Source organism: Musa acuminata, chromosome BXJ3-10 (genome assembly GCF_036884655.1).
Source record: "Musa acuminata AAA Group cultivar baxijiao chromosome BXJ3-10, Cavendish_Baxijiao_AAA, whole genome shotgun sequence".
NCBI lineage: Eukaryota > Viridiplantae > Streptophyta > Magnoliopsida > Zingiberales > Musaceae > Musa > Musa acuminata.
In genome coordinates, this window is record NC_088358.1 from 22,949,837 (window position 1) to 22,967,546 (window position 17,710).

Consider the following 17,710-nt stretch of genomic DNA (forward strand, 5'->3'; position numbering starts at 1 on the left):
GTATATATATATATGTATATATATATATGTATATATTTATATATATATGTATATATTTATATTTATATGTATATGTTTATATTTATATGTATATGTATATGTTTATATTTATATGTATATATATATATTTACATATATATACATATATATACATACATATATACATATATATATATATACTTATATATATACATATATATACATATACATATATATACATAAATATATATATACACACATATATATATATACACATATATATATATATATACACACACACACACACATATATATATATATATATATATATATATATATGTATATATATATATATGTATATATATATATATGTATATATATATATATATGTATATATATATATATATATACACATTACGGCAGCGAAGACAAACCCACATCCTAATCAAAATAAGAGAAAGCAAATAAATATAAAAACAAGAGCTGAAAGGGTAAAACTTATCGTCGCTAGTCTTCCTTCCGATTGGTGCTTTCTACTGCTTCCTCCCTCCTTTCCATGGCCGGATCCCTTCTTCCCGTCGTCGCCGCCCTTCTCTTCTTCGTTTCCTCCCTGGTCTTTCGCGTATCCCTCGCGACGATGCAGCCTCTCTGCCCTCGCTTGAGCGTCCCCTTCCTCGACGACCTCGGATCTCAATGCCCTCGATGGATTGAGCTTCCCTTGCGCCAGGAGGTACCCTTCTTTCTCAATCAATCGCGTAACCGTGCGTCCTAGTTTATCAAAGGCGAGAATTTTCTCTTGGTGTTTTGCGAATTCTTTTGAGGCTTTGCGATTAATTGTGATGTTTTTTTTTTTCTGGCATTATTATGACTGTTTAGGAATCCTAATGCCTCATGATCATTTATCTTATTTAAAGTTTTGACATTTTTGGTGTCTGGGGGTGTGGTGTCATGGATATTTGCTAGTAGGCGCAAATTGTTTTTTGGTTTTGATCGACGGGTGGGTATCTTTATTAACATCTCTCGCTTTATAATTATAATATTGGTATTTCTGGTCGTTTTAGCTTCTTCTGCAATTTCTCCTTTTAAGAAATATATCAAATGTGAACTATTGAAAAGGAAAAATTTTATTATTTATGGTTGGTTAGTAAAAATTGGAGTGTATCCCTTAGTATATATGTGGAAGCAGCCTTAGTATTATCTCTTCATCTATTTTCTTGTGTACTTTATAAACAGAGGCGTTCATTCAGTGTTTCTTGGTAGCTGACAACTTCTTTTGTGGATATCCATGGACCACGTTGATTTATTCGCCAGTTTTATCAATTTCTTCAGTTGATATTAGGTACAGGTCATTCTTCTAGTTTTTCTCTGGAAAACGGGTGAATGATTCGTATTGTTAAATGGGACAATTTTTCTCCCTTTCAACGTTCAATTGATTGCGGGATTTTTCTTTAGAATTTTGAAGTTCGGGAGAGTATTGGGCTTGTGGTTCTTCTTCTTGCTAGAAAGCAATTTGAGATCCACTGTTAATTAAATTTTGTAGCCTTTAGTTGGCCATTACAATTTTTTGTCTTTAGCCTGATCTGATGTCTAGATTCAAGTATGAATAATTTGTTATAGTCATCATATAGTTAAGTTTCAATATGTCATGATCTAGTAGATTGTTAGTACGGGAGAACATTTAAACATTGTGATTTAATTTATTTAATTATTAATGCATGAATGTTTATATGAAGATCCTATTTGCTTTAGAGAGTGAAAAGGTGGTAAATTATGCCATATTTAACCAAAAAATAAACAACAAACATTCTGGATTGTAAACTATGGCTGTAGCCTTAACCAAACACTTGGGTGTGTTTGATAGCAGCTAGTTGTTTATGGAACCAACCAGTTAGGAGTTTTTTAGTTTTTTGGTGGATGTTACTTGTTGCAATTTATATACATATGTTATGAAAGGAAACTTCAATAGCAAATGAAATTATGGACAATGGCAGAGTTTAGAAAACTATTCATAGTGCATATGGCATATAAGATCCATTTATGGTGGGGGTTGTTTCCCTTCATATTGGACATGGACTTCATTCATATAAAATTTTATACCATCCCCTGAATGAAGAATTGTATGCAGGGAGCATTTGTGGAGGATGATTTATGTAGGACTCCTATCTTAGCCCCATATCAGAAGTGGAAAGAGACTCGAATTGGTTTAAAAGTTTGATGGATGTACTATGATTAACTTGGGGATAACCATTATGGATACATGGTTCTAGAACTATAAAATTAATTGATCAGTTATTCCCATTAAATCGGATCATGACATTTTGTGTACTAGAAAATGGAACCAACTAATAAAGAGTTCTTACTTTTTCAGTGGATATACATATAATACAAAAGGAAACATCAAGAGTATCTTAAAATATTGGCAATGCACAGGGTTTAGAAAACTATTCATAGCGCATATGACATATAAGATCCATTAGTGGTGGGGATTGTTTCCCTTCATATTGTGCATGGACTTCATTTAAAATTCTCTATCATCTTGTAAAGAGTTGTACTAGTAGAGTATGCATGGAGCATTTGCTGAGGCTGCTTTATGTACTAGAAGATGGGAGTCAAAGTGATGGTAATGATTTGATGAATGCTGATAATACATGCACTCGATTCTAATTCAAACAAACTTTTATCCAGCCACAGACCCAAAGGCAAAGGGCCTAAAAATAGATGATTATCTTCATTCAGCAGCTAGAGTTGACAATTAATTCATATTACTCACATACGGAATGGAGTACTTAAACAAGGCAATCTGTCGGTGTTACTTTAACCATTGTGATAGACTGTTAAGTTTTTTATTTAAGATTCCCTACTCAACTTGATTGTGGATTACAGATTGCAGATATATCTGATTTTGTCTATACATTTTGAAGGTGAGTGGAGAGACACTCGAGAGATACCTGAATTGTGGTGATCAATATTGTTCTGTTCTTTTTGGTGTGTCATGGTGTCCATTCTCACGGAACATTCAACCTATTTTCGATGCTCTTAGTTCCATGTTTCCTCAAATAAAGCACTTACTAGTTGAAGAATCTTCTATCATGCCAAGGTATGTAGTTCGCAAGTCATACATGCTCTTTTTCTTCATCAATATATTGGTCCATCTTGTATGGATCATGCTATTTAATGCAATAATTTTTCACTTGCTATGCAGTGTCCTATCGAGAAATGGTATTCACAGCTTTCCAGCTATAATGCTGATCAATCAGACATCAAGAATTCGATACCATGGCCCAAAGAATCTCAATTCTCTGGTCCATTTCTACAAGAAAAGTACAGGTTAATTTCTCAAGTTGCATTTTATTTCTTATGACGGTTCTTATTGCTTCTGGGTATTTGCCATCTGATGCTTGTTGTCCTAGTTTTATCAGAAGCATTGTGATTTTTTTTTTCCCCACCCTTTTCCTGCTTTCTAGGGGATGGGGGTGGGGTAGGTCTAAGTTTTTCGTATTGCAAACATAGTGCTGTAGCAGATATGGCACCTGCTTCGCCTCTTAAAATTGAGTTATTCATTGAGGTCTCTGTCGCCTGCAATATATTTGGTATTGCATGACCAAGACATTATAAACTGTGAGATGGACAAAGCCCTCATAAAAAAATTAACTATACTTCTAAGTTCTTACTCTTCCCAGTGTCTTAAGTTTGCAGCAAACTTATCCTCAGTTATTCTTATACAGGTCTGAATCCTATCATGTATCTGGCTATTGATCAATCTGGTTCAGGAAATGTGAAGTCCCCTGTACTGGAAGTTGAGTCTGCAAGCGAGTTAATAACCAAGGAACCTTACTTAACCTTTGGCATAATCTACATCGGTCTGAAGATAATTATATGTTCTTTTTCTGCCATCTACTCCTGCTTCAAAGCTTTCTGGGTCTCACATGCTTGGCATCTGAACTTGAGTTTTCTTCGTGAATCAAGTCAGCTGTTGGAGCAAATGCTCCATGTGGTTGAGGTTAACGGGTTGTGGAGCAACCTTAGATTCTGCAACAAGACAAGTAACTTTCAGAAAGGGGCAAATAATGCCCGGGCCTGGGCGTCTTCCTTCACTTCAGTCTCCCTGGGTGAGTCATCTTCCTCAAGACTAGCCTCTAGTGACTCATCATAATCTTCTCTTTTGATCATTGTGGTTATAACAAGTATTTGGTGGATCAAATCTTCCCCATACTATTGTAGGGCAATGTAGTATGTTCGCTAGTTATTTTCTTTTTGTTGTGTATATCTCTCTCTCTCAAGATTAGGCATATAGGAATTAGATTACATGTAAAATTTTTAGTACGAGTCTTTCTGTATATTATTTACTACAGCTACATTTTTGGCAAAATTCAGTTTTGATATCTTTGTATCATAATTGGGTTTCATGTTGAACTAGTGCTTTTTATTAATGAGCTACTGGTAGTGTCATAGTCTTCACTCCAAGCCTATATATATAATCCTCATGACTTTTGTGAAATACCTCTCGTAGATGTTGAGAGTCTATCACGAGAGAAATCTTATGTAAGATGACAGACACTGGTTGCGATTTATACATTGTAGATTCCAGTTGTAGAAATTTTATGTAAGATGACAGACACCACTAATCCCCTAGGATTTCTTTTGGGGTTACATTATCTATGCCTGAGTTAGTGGATATGGGTTTTGATTCTTATGTTTGGTAATTAGTGTTTTGTGGATAACAGCTCGAACAAGTTGGTTGAATCAGGTCAAGATGGGTCATTGCCTTGTAGGGTTGTCACTTGATTTTACTTTATTTTGGGTGTATTTGTTTTCATATTTGTATATCCTTCATCATGAGTCTACCAACTGTGCTTGTTTTGTTTTGGAGGGTTTTAAGATAATTGACCTATTAATTGGATGAGATCGAATCATGAATCCTAAATATTTAAATTCAGGTTAACAATAATAAGAGAGAGAGAGAGAGAGAGAGAGAGAGAGAGAGAGTATGTTCCATACTTGCGAGAAAGCCAAGGAGATCGAGCGGGACAAGGCGTGCGTGCGTGCGTGAGATCGAAGCCATGGCGATGGCGGGAGATCAGACGCTTCTCCTGCATAATACACTGCCGTCAGCTGCCATGATGGCGCGGGGGCGACTACTACGTGTCTCTGGGTCATCAAGGGAGTGCTCTTGGATGCCGATCTGCGAGCACTGAAGGAGCCGGAGTTGGAGGAGTGGGTGATATTTGCCGGTGTAGCCATTATGGACGTTCAAGGCCTGCTGGATAAGATCCTGGACTGGCAGCCGGGGGAAGCAGCGGCGGCATCGAACCTCTTGTCGCGCTGCTTCCTCGGCAACCGAGTGGTCTCTCGCCAAGCAATTCTAGTGGAAGCTGAAGGAGACGGCGTGCAAGCTGAAGGAGAGGGCGTCTGCGTTGGGCCTCTGGAAGGTTAAGGTGAATTCCATGGATCCACGAGAAGAGTAGTTTTCCACCGTTCCAAGTGACGAGGTGGTGGGAAAAGACTTGGATGTAGAAACATGATTCAGCGGCAACAATCTGAAGATGACGATGGCGGAAGAAGACGAGGCTGCTCTCCTCGGTGATCATAAGCAAAAGCACCATTTATATGGAGTTCATCCTTGCTCATACGATTTATCACGACCCTTGGGTGCGCCAGGAGTTCCGAACAACATCGAACCATGATGTGTTTCTTCAAATGTACTCCTTTTGACTCCATGTGGATCCTAAAAGAACTTGCGAGCTCGATAACCGCGGAGGTGTGTGTGAAGACATTTGACAGTTTCATGTGAAGAACAATCGTGTTTAAATTATAATTTAATTGAGGATATAAGAAATATAAAAATATCATTTTATGTTTATTTTTATCATGATCTTTTATTGGATGTCATTCCATATTTGCTTCTATTATTTTGTGCGTATTTTTATCATGATCTTTTATTATATGTCATTGCATGTTTGTTTCTATCATGATTGTTTATCGTGTTATCGCAACAATGAGCTTTTGTCAATAATATCAATCTTGAAACAATATAATTGAAATATTCTACGAGCGAATGTCTAGTCTATTAGCTGATTTGAGGTATGAACGTAAGAAACATGTGATTGATGTTTAACTATTTGATCTCTAATAAAGTAGAAGTCGATGACAATATATTTCATGCATGGTGAAATATCGGATTGACACATAAGTAGGTAATATCGATATTATTATAATATATTATAGGAGTGGATTAGGAGGTGATGTCAAGTTCATATAGCAGATTGGTGACCCAATTGAGTTTTGTAACGGTGGTGACGATAGCTTGATATTCAACTTAGTGGTGGATCTTGAGAATATATTCTGTTTTTTAGAACTCCAATTAACTAGATTTATTTAAAAAAGATAATATATGTTAACATATATATTCTATCATTATTATTGTCTGCCCAAACAACATCGATGAAGGCATGGAGATGAAGTAATGAGTATTTCAATGCATAATGGAGTGCCGATGCATAAATTATGATAATTTATTGACTATAAATGAGATGTCTGGATGTATAAGAGATGAATACTATAAGGAACCAAGTATATATCTATAAAGTGTGAGTTTCATAGGTTTGTCATCGTATAATTTGAGTGATTCAATAATGAAAAGTGAGTGGCAACTTCTTTGATAGGAAAAGTTTACTCCCAAAAATTAGCTTAAGGTTTCTAGATGTTTGATGAAAAATTGATCTACTGATTACTTAAGAAATTATTTAATGATTATTGTTTGTGATGATAATATTATCTACTAGTAGATATATAGTACTTCCCTTTTGTTATTGTAGAAATAAAGATGTGTCAAACTTAGAGTTGATGAAGTCAACCGATGTCAGAAATAAGTCAAAGTTCATTAAGCTTCATAAATAGGTTTTCGTAGTTTACAAACATAACTTTGAGTGTGGATTAAGTTAGGAGGTTGCCGCATAAAAAATATCTTTAGTTAAGATCTTACGTAAGAATGTATTGTTAACATCTAATTAGCATATATATCAACCTTAAGTGATAGTTAACTTAGGATGACTAGATTATTATTGGTTTTACAATTAGACTAAATATTTTTATGAAATCAACATATGATCGTTGGTGAAACCCTTTGGCCACTAAACGTACCTTGTATCTAGTAATAAATTCATCTAGATTCCACTTAATTCGAAAAATTTACTTATACATGATGATATTTTATGTGCGGCATTATGGGTAGGGCATCTTATTATAAGAGTGCCAATGAGTTTCTTGGTTTTTGAAACAGAGATCAAAAGTCTGACTTTTTCTCATGAATAGATTTAGAAATATATTGATTCTTAAAATTTCGATAAATCATTGTTTCTTCTCGTGTCTAAAATCTAGATTAAATTTTTTTATGTTTTCTAAATCAAGTATACGAGTGGAGTTCTTGTGTGCTAGCGAGTTCTTTGACTCGTGCCTTACGAGCTGAGTTCGCTTCATATTGAGATACAACGAGATAGTCAATGAAAATATCAAAAATTAAAATTATAAATATATTTTCAATCTCTCTTAGTTTATATTTGTTTTTAGTCCATATTTCTAATTTTCGGATCCGATGATGATATATTTAAAAAATAAATAAAGATTTTTTTAATATCATCAAAAAATTACATAATCATAATCTTAATCATAATCATAATCATAATCTGTGACACACTTATTTGATTCCCTCTGTCGGATGACAGTTTCTGAGGACCAACATATGGCTTTCGTTTTTCTCCACTGTTGGTGGCCTACATTGTCACGAGCGTCCATCCACCGCTGTTTGTTTCCACAAGATCACAAGTTCACATATGGAGACTTGTCCGACGTGTTAGCTGCTGAAAGCATTCTACCGTATTCAACCAGTGTAGGCGTGGTCAACAGAAATCTGAGAACTTTCCTCTCATCGAAACAATGCCATGTCTTGAGGGCGATTAGTCCAGATTCAGCTTAGTTGTGGATTGCAATACAACCACTCTCCCCACGGCTTTGTCGACAGGTGTAAAGGAGTCGTCAGTCTTTGTTTCTACGAAGGAGGGAGGGAGATGGAGATTGGATCTCCAACCCATACATATCTCAGAAGCTATGTTTGCCACTTACTTACCTTATATAATTTATGAGCTATTAGAATCCAACAACTACCCGACACAGTTGGCCAGTTATCATTCTCGGCATACCTTAAATCTTTCTGAGACCGAGATCTGACTACTTCCTAAATTCTTCTTCTGTAAATTTAGGAATTTACGAATTTTAAATCTTGAAAGTTGTCACTAACTTGTGAGGTTACCTCAAGACTGACAGACCTGAATGTGTGTATGAATGTTCATTGGACCAAATGCCCCGTGAAGTTGAGCGGATGAGTAACCTTCCGAAGTTGTTTGGATACATTGCAGTTGATAATCTTTGCGCACCAAACCTTGTAAAAAAACAAGTGACATATAACAACCAGAGATGTGAGAAACGGCTCAAGTAGGAGACTTACTAAACAAATCTAAATTATCTCCTCAAAACTTAAGTTTCAGATGAACTATAACCAAAAGAACATCAGAGCAATAAGCTAATTCCATATGCTAGATTTAATATACCATGCATATGCATCTCAATTTCATGTTATGGAACTCCGAGAAACAACTGTTTTGCAAATATATCAATGGATAGACTCATTTGAGCCCGTAAATTTTAAATTAAGTACAAAAGGAAAAATGTTTGAAGTATCACAACTGGAAATGTAGCAAAAGATGGATTTCACTGGCAGCAGAATTTTTTATGGTTTGCTACTCATGTAGAAAGCCTTTCTCTTCCAGGTAACCTACGACTTGCCCAGCCATGGCATTAGGAGACGGGCAAACTCCATTCTCTTGTTTTATCTCTATCTACAGAAAGAAAAAGGAGTGGTTTAATTCAACATAAAGTCTGCATAAAATGTGTATAAGAACACCACTTCAACGACCATATTAATGATTTCCTCAGCGGTGTCAAACAAAAGGATGACTGTAGCCACAGGCAGGGTGCTCCTCCCATGTTACACTCAAGCAAAAGAGTACAAGAGCCCACAACAAGCACCAAAAGGATATCAAAGGAACATACTGCTGGTCTAGATAGTTTTCAGGGTATGGCAGAATATATAATGTATTTTGATACATGGATTCTTGGGTGAGGATGTAATGCTTTCAACAAAACTAAAATTTATCTAGTCCTAATTGCTCTGCAGGTATTATTACATTCTTGTAGTAGTCATCAAAGGATGAAATCATCCACCGAGGGACAGGTTTCAGAACAAAATATGCTTGAAAAACTGTGTATCGTCAATCAAAATAATGTTGTTAGTAGCCACTTGCTAATGGCTTCAAGTTTTATCTTTGCAACAACCTCCACAAGTTGTTATGATCATACATGGTATTGGGCAAATAGCATACCAGCATGAGCTCCATTTAGAAACTATATGATCGCTCTGATTGGGACTTTGTATGTAAATGCTCAGCAGTGGGGAATAACAATAATATTAAGCAGTTGAAACTTGAAAATACCTCACAGTTTAGAGGTGGTTCGTATGGATCATCTATCCCAGTAAAACCTGCATGAATAACAAAATTCAAACAGCAAGGATGCAAAAGTGTCAAGTGTGCAGCAAACGATATGGAACTACCAATGACTGAGGGAAAATAAACAATCCTAACAACATCCATTCCCTACAAAATTTGTGAAATAATATTAGCAATATCTATTCTCTACAATACAGCATGACCTGATACAGCCAGGAAAAAGTGAAGCCATTATCAATTTTGGTCACTTGCAGAGATCTGTTCCGCACAAGCAATTTATAGCACTTTGGTTCACAAACATTGATATCACAATCTTCTTTGAGAAGATAACTAATACAGAAAACAAGTACTATATTCTAATTCTACTAAGTAGGCCTCATCACAAGGCACAGAAAATGGAAAAAGGGACCTACAACAGAATGTGCTGGAAGAAAATTTAGAAATGCTTTATTCAATTAAGGTGCCAAACCCAAAAAGAAGGCTGGAAGAAGAAATAGTCAAATTTGATCCAAATATATACCATCTTCTTAAGAGTTAATTTATCACACCAAAAAGTAATCTTACATTTAGCATAAATATTGCCAAAAGAAGGAAAAATATCGTTTCCCGTGCTCCCAAATTCAGTGACAATGTATTTGTACGAACATGAGAAAACACATGTTTCACTAGTAATTTTTTGGTACATGAGATTAACTACTATAGATTGTTGAGTAAAGAAGAGACAAAATTGTGCATATACCCTTCTGGAGGCTCTAAAAGAGGAAGAAGGAAAAGCATAAGCAAGATGCAGACATGTAGAAGAGCATAAGTTCTCCTGCAGGTATGTAGTGACACACAACCTTCAAGTAACTTTTAACTTCTCCAAAGTATGCCAAAATGGTTAGTGTCACAATTACATGACTTCTAATTATCGTACAACAGTCTCTATGAGTCATCTAAATAATAAAAAAATAGCATCTATGTTCTTCAAGAATGTTTCTAGCACCTTATCATCTCCTTTTGATAAAGGTGCTTGTTATGTCTACTGAATCTTTACTTGCTGAGTATACCTATTACACTGATGTAATTTATGTCATTTTTAAGTTTGGTAGTGATAAAGCTCCTAAGCTCTTGAGTTCTCCTTTATGTTTCAGAGGAGCTTCTAATCTTCCACCAATGATGACTTTAATAATGACTATTACCAGATTTTCCTTGATGGTTGATAACTAGTATCTTCGCAGATTAGATTAGTGTTTCATTTTCTCATAAAGGTTCTCCAAACCAGTATGAATGGACATCTTGATTTTCTAGTTATGAATCTTAGGCTTAAATTTATATATACCATCTAGATTCTAGTCTTAGCTTCCTTAACTTATTTTAGTGCATCAGGAGCAAATATTATAATCCTTTCAAGAATGTCATCAGGAATCTGTTGTCAGGGTATATCTATTTAGATGGTGCAATGTATTCATAGAACTAATAAGTAATTAGTGAGAACAAAATGGACATTAAAATTGTATTTTCTTTTCCTATTCAGATGTATTTGGATAAGCACAAAATTTTTCAAGGTTGTCATAAGCTCAAACAATTATGATGACATGACTAACTTGATTTACAAAGGTCACATACTGAGCATTAAACTTGAACTCAATGAACAAGGTTGTTGAACAAATTGGGTACCAGTGCCTGAGGATGAGACAACATTGATAGATTCAGAAAAGAAATGTGACTTGTGAAAAATAGATGCCCTGAAACATTATCAGTCATTAAAAAGCAATTAAATTTAAAATTTTCTAGATCATTATCAGTGAACATTAGGTTTCACTAAGAAAATAGCAGTGCCAAGGCCAATAGGCTGTCTGATTGCCTTAAGGAGTTGAATAGCTCAGCCAACAATGTAATAGGAGAATGTCTGTATCCTAAGTTAACACTGATCCAACAAACTTGACTGGGAGAATTTACCTAATAAGAGCTTCTGAATCTTGTCCTAGAAACACTCTCAAAACAGTGATAGGGAAAGGTAACTAACAACTTCTCTCCATTAGTTACGATGTGGTACATTTGAATTCCCAACAATGACAAATCACAAGGTAAGCTTGCTTATTTTAACAAGTTGTTGATAGTTTAGATTAAAACACTGAGCAGGAGATTCGAGGCATTCCTTATGGCTACACTCGATAAAAAATGAAAAACCTGTTTCATCAGAGATTATAGAATTGTATGAAAATGCTAATGGTATGAAAAACTTCATATTTAGAACTACTGTTAATCATTTTTTTGCTAATAAATCCACATGAAATCAGTAAGACATATATTCTATACATGAATGCAGTGTAGAACATGTGCAGTGTACTAGAACACAAAAATTCAAATGAAACAAAAAACAAATGAAGCAAATAGAAAACTACAATATCATCTGCAATGTAGAACATTATCTTAGCCATAGGAAGCGATTTCTCAAACAAATAACCTTAGTTTGCCTTACCAGCCCGTACTAGTGTACCGACCGGCCATCAGTATGGTATGTACCGAATCATACCGACACATAGTATGGTGGAGTCTACTGACAAATCGATATGTACCACCCACATCGATCCCCTGTTAGACTGGTACGTACCGTCCATACCAAACATTATGTCATGGTATGGCTAACTTTGCAAATAACCATAAAATAAACAAGCTAAATCACATATTACCACAGTTCAATCTTTCCCCATTATGATTGTGATCCTAGATCACTTCAATTTACAATAAGCATGATTCTCTAGAACAAGGGATAAAGCTGAGTACAGTTAACCGTACGTAGATGGTAAACAAAAATTCGTTCCTTCTTGTATAACCATGTTCTTATGAGAATAATTGTAAATTTACATGCATGATATCAACTTTCTGAAACTTTAAGGAATGATCACTTTAGGGTTTGGCATGTTGTACTGTTCAGAGACTTGCGAAGAAATAAGATAAGTTGAAAACTAAAAAGAGAAGACAACAAAGAAAAGTCCTCCTCCTAGCTTATGTTTAGGTGATCAAGCAAATATAGCACAAGGAGGAATATGACACTATTTTAAGACCATAATGCAATTATGCAAAGACAACAAACATATCCATTATGTTTAATTACTTCTGAGCATGAATGTATCTTTCCAGGTCCAGCAGACATGAAAGCTCACCTTTTATCTTTCCTGCTCGAGCAAGTTTGTAAAGGCCTTTTGGATCCCTTGCTTCACACAGCTCTAAAGGCATATTCATGAATACCTACGACACATTAACAATGAACCAAGTCCATAGTTGGAACAAATTTAGTGGCAGATAAACACAATTTAAGGAGAAGGGCTGACTTCAATGAAACTAGATTCTGGAAGAATTCCACGACATGAGTCCCTGTCTTTCCTATATGGAGAGATCAAACTAGCGATACAGATCAAACCCGCATCTGCAAAGAGCTTTGCCACTTCACCTGAAATAATACATGTTTACAATTATTAAGAAAAGGGTGGTAAGTGCATGCGACTCCCGCCAATGGAGCTCTGGGGAGAATTAGTATATATCAAGGTGTAAAATTACAGTTCATTACTGTGGTTGCTGGTCAGACCAGAACCGCACATTACTGCTGCCACACGAAACCATGTGTTGGAATGGTCCAAGACTAGTCAGTACTAATTAGATACCTTGCATGTTTTTTTTTGCCTCAATAATAAATCAAGATATGTTTTTGAGATCTTTACATACTAAATATGCATGAAGTTAGCACACAATACATGATAGATGTCTAATAAAAACTTCAATAAGTTATTATACATGATGAAAACAAGGATACAGGTTACCTTGTTAATATCAAAATGTAGTGCTTCCAAAGGTGGTTGTATTGGATGTTCAGGTTGAAATTTAATAGAGTAAGAAATTTGTTATTAACACATTGTGTCAATTGTATATCAATTGTGGCATAGTCATGCGATTCTACTCATCAAATGCTATACTGGAGCCTACAACTATGTGTATAAGTGGCACTCCAAGACTTGAGTGCTGCTGCTATGACCATGAGCCATATTGAGCCTTGACCTAGGAAACTGGAATAAAGTATCAACATCATTTTGTCGCCCATCAAATTCATGCTAGTAGAAATGGCATGGCCACGAGCAATTCCTATCTGAACTCATTTTCAATTAAGTTCTCTCTATCTCCTCAAAGTCATCAATTGCCTTTTCTATCATCATCAATAACCTTTCCTTTTGTCATGCTATGGGATGAATGAAATTGACTCATTATGCCAGAATCCATGGAGGATCAACTACCTATATTCTAGGGGAGTCCAGTCACATCTTAACATCTTATCCTGATCCTCACATGTCGAGAAGCATCGTGGTATTCAGCATCCTCAATTTGTTTCAAAATAATTGTGACAAACTGTTGGATTTCCTACCTCATCAAGGACTAAATCAATATATTGTGTATATTCAGTTTATCAATATATTTGACTTTGTCTATTCCCCTTTCTCTGTCCAAATATAGGCAGTGCAATCTCTGAAAAAAAATTAAATCTAGATCCAGTATAGGTTTCGACAACTGATTGGACCAGTACAGTACCAGAACACTGAGTAGCATAGCAACATGCACTGCTCAATATCATTAAAAAATAAAATACAGCCAGATACCACCCTATATGATCTAGTACAAGTCCTTGATTGAACCGATAACAACCAATTCGATACATCAGTCCGACCAAGATTGGATGCAAGTTTAATTAATGTAAATCAGCTTTTCCAAGCATCCATATGATGGACAGTTATTTTATATATCAAAGTGAAGGTAGACTAATTATGCTCATATATATATATATATATATATATATATATATATATATATATATATATATATATATATACAGAAAATATATTTAAAAAATAATAAAATTTTAATTTTCTTTATTGGTCTTATGAAGATTTTTTGAGCATTCCAGTCTCATCCATGATTAACTCCAGTGGCAACTTGAAAATCTGTTGATCAAAGATGAACCAACACCACTGGAATTGTCATTGCCACCGTCATGTTCGAACTCGGATGGACCAAGCAGAAGTTTGTCTCATGCTTTCCTCATGTTTGTGATAGTGAGTGCTGATAACAAACTCAAGGTCCTCATTAGCATCATTCCTCAACCTCATACTCATAGATGGGCTACTCAGATGCCCATATATCAAGTTTCTGCCATTGTTGCACAATAAATAAAAAAATGTTTGCTTGAATAACTTGATTTCCATAGATCAATTGATTCCATGTTACTCAAAATTAAACATCATAAAACAACTTACCAACCCTGCGTATATTTTCTGTGCGATCTTCTGTTGAAAATCCAAGATCTTTGTTCAATCCATGCCTAAGGTTGTCACCATCAAGTACATAAGCAAGCTTACTTCTTGAATATAGCTCTTGATCCAATGTACATGCTAAAGTGCTTTTCCCTGGATTAAAATTTACAAATTTTAAAAGAAAATAAAAGAAACAATGATAGGTTATTTTCTACATGAACCCTTATTTGAAGATTTCAGCGCTTAAAAAGAAGCAATTAACTATAAAGTTCAAACCAATCCTAACTAAAATCATCGGCTTTATGAAATTGCAAAAGACAGTTTTGGTTACATTGCCAAGTTGATCAAATAAATAGTAGATGTGAAATTAAGATCCCTAACTAGAGAGTTTTTCTGAATTAGGGGCAGTTAGTGAATGAGGTTCAGGCCAATCTGAGTCTATACAGGGTCTATTTTTCTTTATATAATTTTTCAGAATTTATGTTTTAAATAGGGAAAAACCATAACATGAAAATTACAATAATAATACGAAAAAGTGCAAATAAAAGATCATGATTCCACAAATAACATATCTTCTGGAGATGAAAAACATATAATATCATAGGAGCATTTTTCAAGAATGCCTATGTAACATTTGGAAGTGTGGTAATCATTCGAAGAAAAAAAAAAACATCAAGGTCTCTATGCAACAATCTTGCTGCAATATAAAAAATAAATAATCTCAACTTTTACTATATTATAGTATGCCTTACTGATTCCAAATCAGAGCGTAACATTAAGTGATAGCAATGTCAGTCTAGTTCAGATATACTATTAAAAAACTAGTTAACAACAAAGAACAAACCCTAGGTCTTTAAAACAACCTTGGATGATAAAAAAATTTATCTAAGGCGAGCATAACCAAAAAAGAATTCAAGTCCATGTTTCCTTATATAATTGGCGAGCTCATTCACTTTAGCTTAAATTTTCAATAACAAACAATTGCACGAATATTGTTGCAGAATTAAGAGAAAACAAATGGGTTAACCTGTATTACTCAGGAAATAACTTCCTAGTTTGGACATGGAATCTGTTGTAGAGGAAGATAGTGAAAATTTTCACTTTAGCTTAGATTTTCGATGTCAAACAATTGCGCTGATATTGTTGCACAATTAAGATAAAACAAATGGGATAGCCTGTATTACCCAGGAACTAACTTCCTAATTTGGACACGGAATCTGTTGTAGAGGAAGATAGCTAGTAACCACTGAGCTAAAGCTTAACTTGTTATTCTCAGAAGTTTATCAAAAATTGTGAATCTAAAATGTGGTTTCATCACATAATCATAAGAATTGCTATGAGTAACAGTATAAAGATGCATTATGTACACAACCATTCTACTCATAAGAGTAAGAACACTGCATACATTGACCCTTCTCAGAATCTCTAACAGAAGACTTGCGCATCGGGTTCACCTATATTTTGGTAAAAAGATGTGATGGTTCATGTCAATTCATCCTTTTTGAACTGCAAACAAGGTGCATAAAATGCAATAGGGAAATTATAAACTTAATGACATCTAGACACGGTGACTAATGTACCAAAGATAACTTCCACTAGAAGAAGAAAAGGCATGCAATAATCTTGATTAAAATCAGTATATCTGTAGCCCACCGTTCAACAAATGATGCAAATTTGAAATTTTCACAGAGAAGAGTTGAGGTTGCGAATTTAATTATCAGATTGGTTCCTAGACATCCTAGACAATTCCTAATAACCTAATCTTCAGCACAAAGTTATACCAAAAGGGCATGGATTTGCAACAACACTAATATAAGTTTTTATGCCACTCAAGGACTCATCGTTTTTTCGATATTTATTACTGAAAATACAACTTTCCGTTGGATAGCTGACTTCCGTTTCGAGGTGTTTCGGATCATGTCCGGCGCTGCACTGATCGTTGAAGAAAAAAAATGACAAAAGAAAAAAATACATAAAAATCGCAACAAATCCGAAACCTGAGCCGCTAAGACCGGTGATCCAAACGACGCAGCCCTTCTGTTTCAGCAGCTTCTGCCGATCGAGCTTCCCCACCGAACATTCTTGCCAGAAAATGTTCGTCGACTTGCCGACAGCGGACATCGAGGTAACTCTGCAATCGCGAAGAATGCCGACGCAAAAAAAATATCAGCGATAACAGAGCCCAACACTCCCTCCCCCAGAACCCCCCAAACCCCGAACAAAAAGGCAACTGTCCCACAAGAAATCTCCACCAAGAATCGATCGTAATCCTTCCCCTCAAGAAATATCTCCTCAATCCTCGATACCACCTCCAAGGATCGATCGAAACAGGAGGAAAGGGGAGATCATCTACCTAATCGTCTTGGGATGCGAAGCGATCCGTGCTTCTCCCTCGTTTGATGACTATTATTCGTTCAAACGTACAGCTATATATATATATAGAAAAGAAGGGCAAGCAGAAGATCCGATGAATCTGCCGGTGAATCCGTACGACTCGGAATCGGTCGCAAAGCGCCAACGAACTGCTCCTGTTGATTTAACGGGTCTGCACATATCCGCCGTTACAATCTCAGTATACACACTCTTCTTCCGCAGTTGCTATTTGCTACAATCTTCCAAATATTAACAACAGTTATATTCCCCATCAGGCCACATCACCAGCCACTTTTCACTGTAATATTCTTAATGTATTTAGCTATTACAAATGTATTTTTCAGTGTATATTTGGTGTATTTAAGTGTCACTTAGAAGACAAGTAATAAAAGTATAGAAAGAAATTCTTCGAAATTACGATTTTGGTTATTCTGTGATTTTAAGTACTAACAATTATTTATTATTTTTTAATATTTTTCTTATTTATCTGATTTGAAATTATCTTTCTCCCATTTT

General features: G+C 35.3%; 2 protein-coding genes across 2 annotated transcripts; one reads left to right on the forward strand and one right to left on the reverse strand.

The window, feature by feature from the left end:
• Positions 1 to 418: 418 nt before the first annotated feature.
• LOC104000353 (5'-adenylylsulfate reductase-like 5) lies at positions 419 to 4,361 on the forward strand. Its single transcript, XM_009422374.3, has 4 exons — positions 419 to 709; positions 2,901 to 3,076; positions 3,182 to 3,306; positions 3,705 to 4,361. Exons 1-4 carry the CDS (start codon positions 536 to 538, stop codon positions 4,130 to 4,132), a joined length of 903 nt encoding a protein of 300 aa, XP_009420649.2. The 5' UTR covers positions 419 to 535; the 3' UTR covers positions 4,133 to 4,361.
• A 4,189-nt stretch (positions 4,362 to 8,550) lies between these two features.
• Positions 8,551 to 17,330, reverse strand: LOC104000352 (adenylyl-sulfate kinase 3). Its single transcript, XM_009422373.3, has 7 exons — positions 17,175 to 17,330; positions 16,819 to 16,952; positions 14,825 to 14,974; positions 12,857 to 12,975; positions 12,689 to 12,773; positions 9,525 to 9,571; positions 8,551 to 8,870 (listed from the first exon to the last, which is right to left on the reverse strand). Exons 2-7 carry the CDS (start codon positions 16,940 to 16,942, stop codon positions 8,772 to 8,774), a joined length of 624 nt encoding a protein of 207 aa, XP_009420648.1. The 5' UTR covers positions 16,943 to 16,952; positions 17,175 to 17,330; the 3' UTR covers positions 8,551 to 8,771.
• Between the last annotated feature and the right edge of the window lie 380 nt (positions 17,331 to 17,710).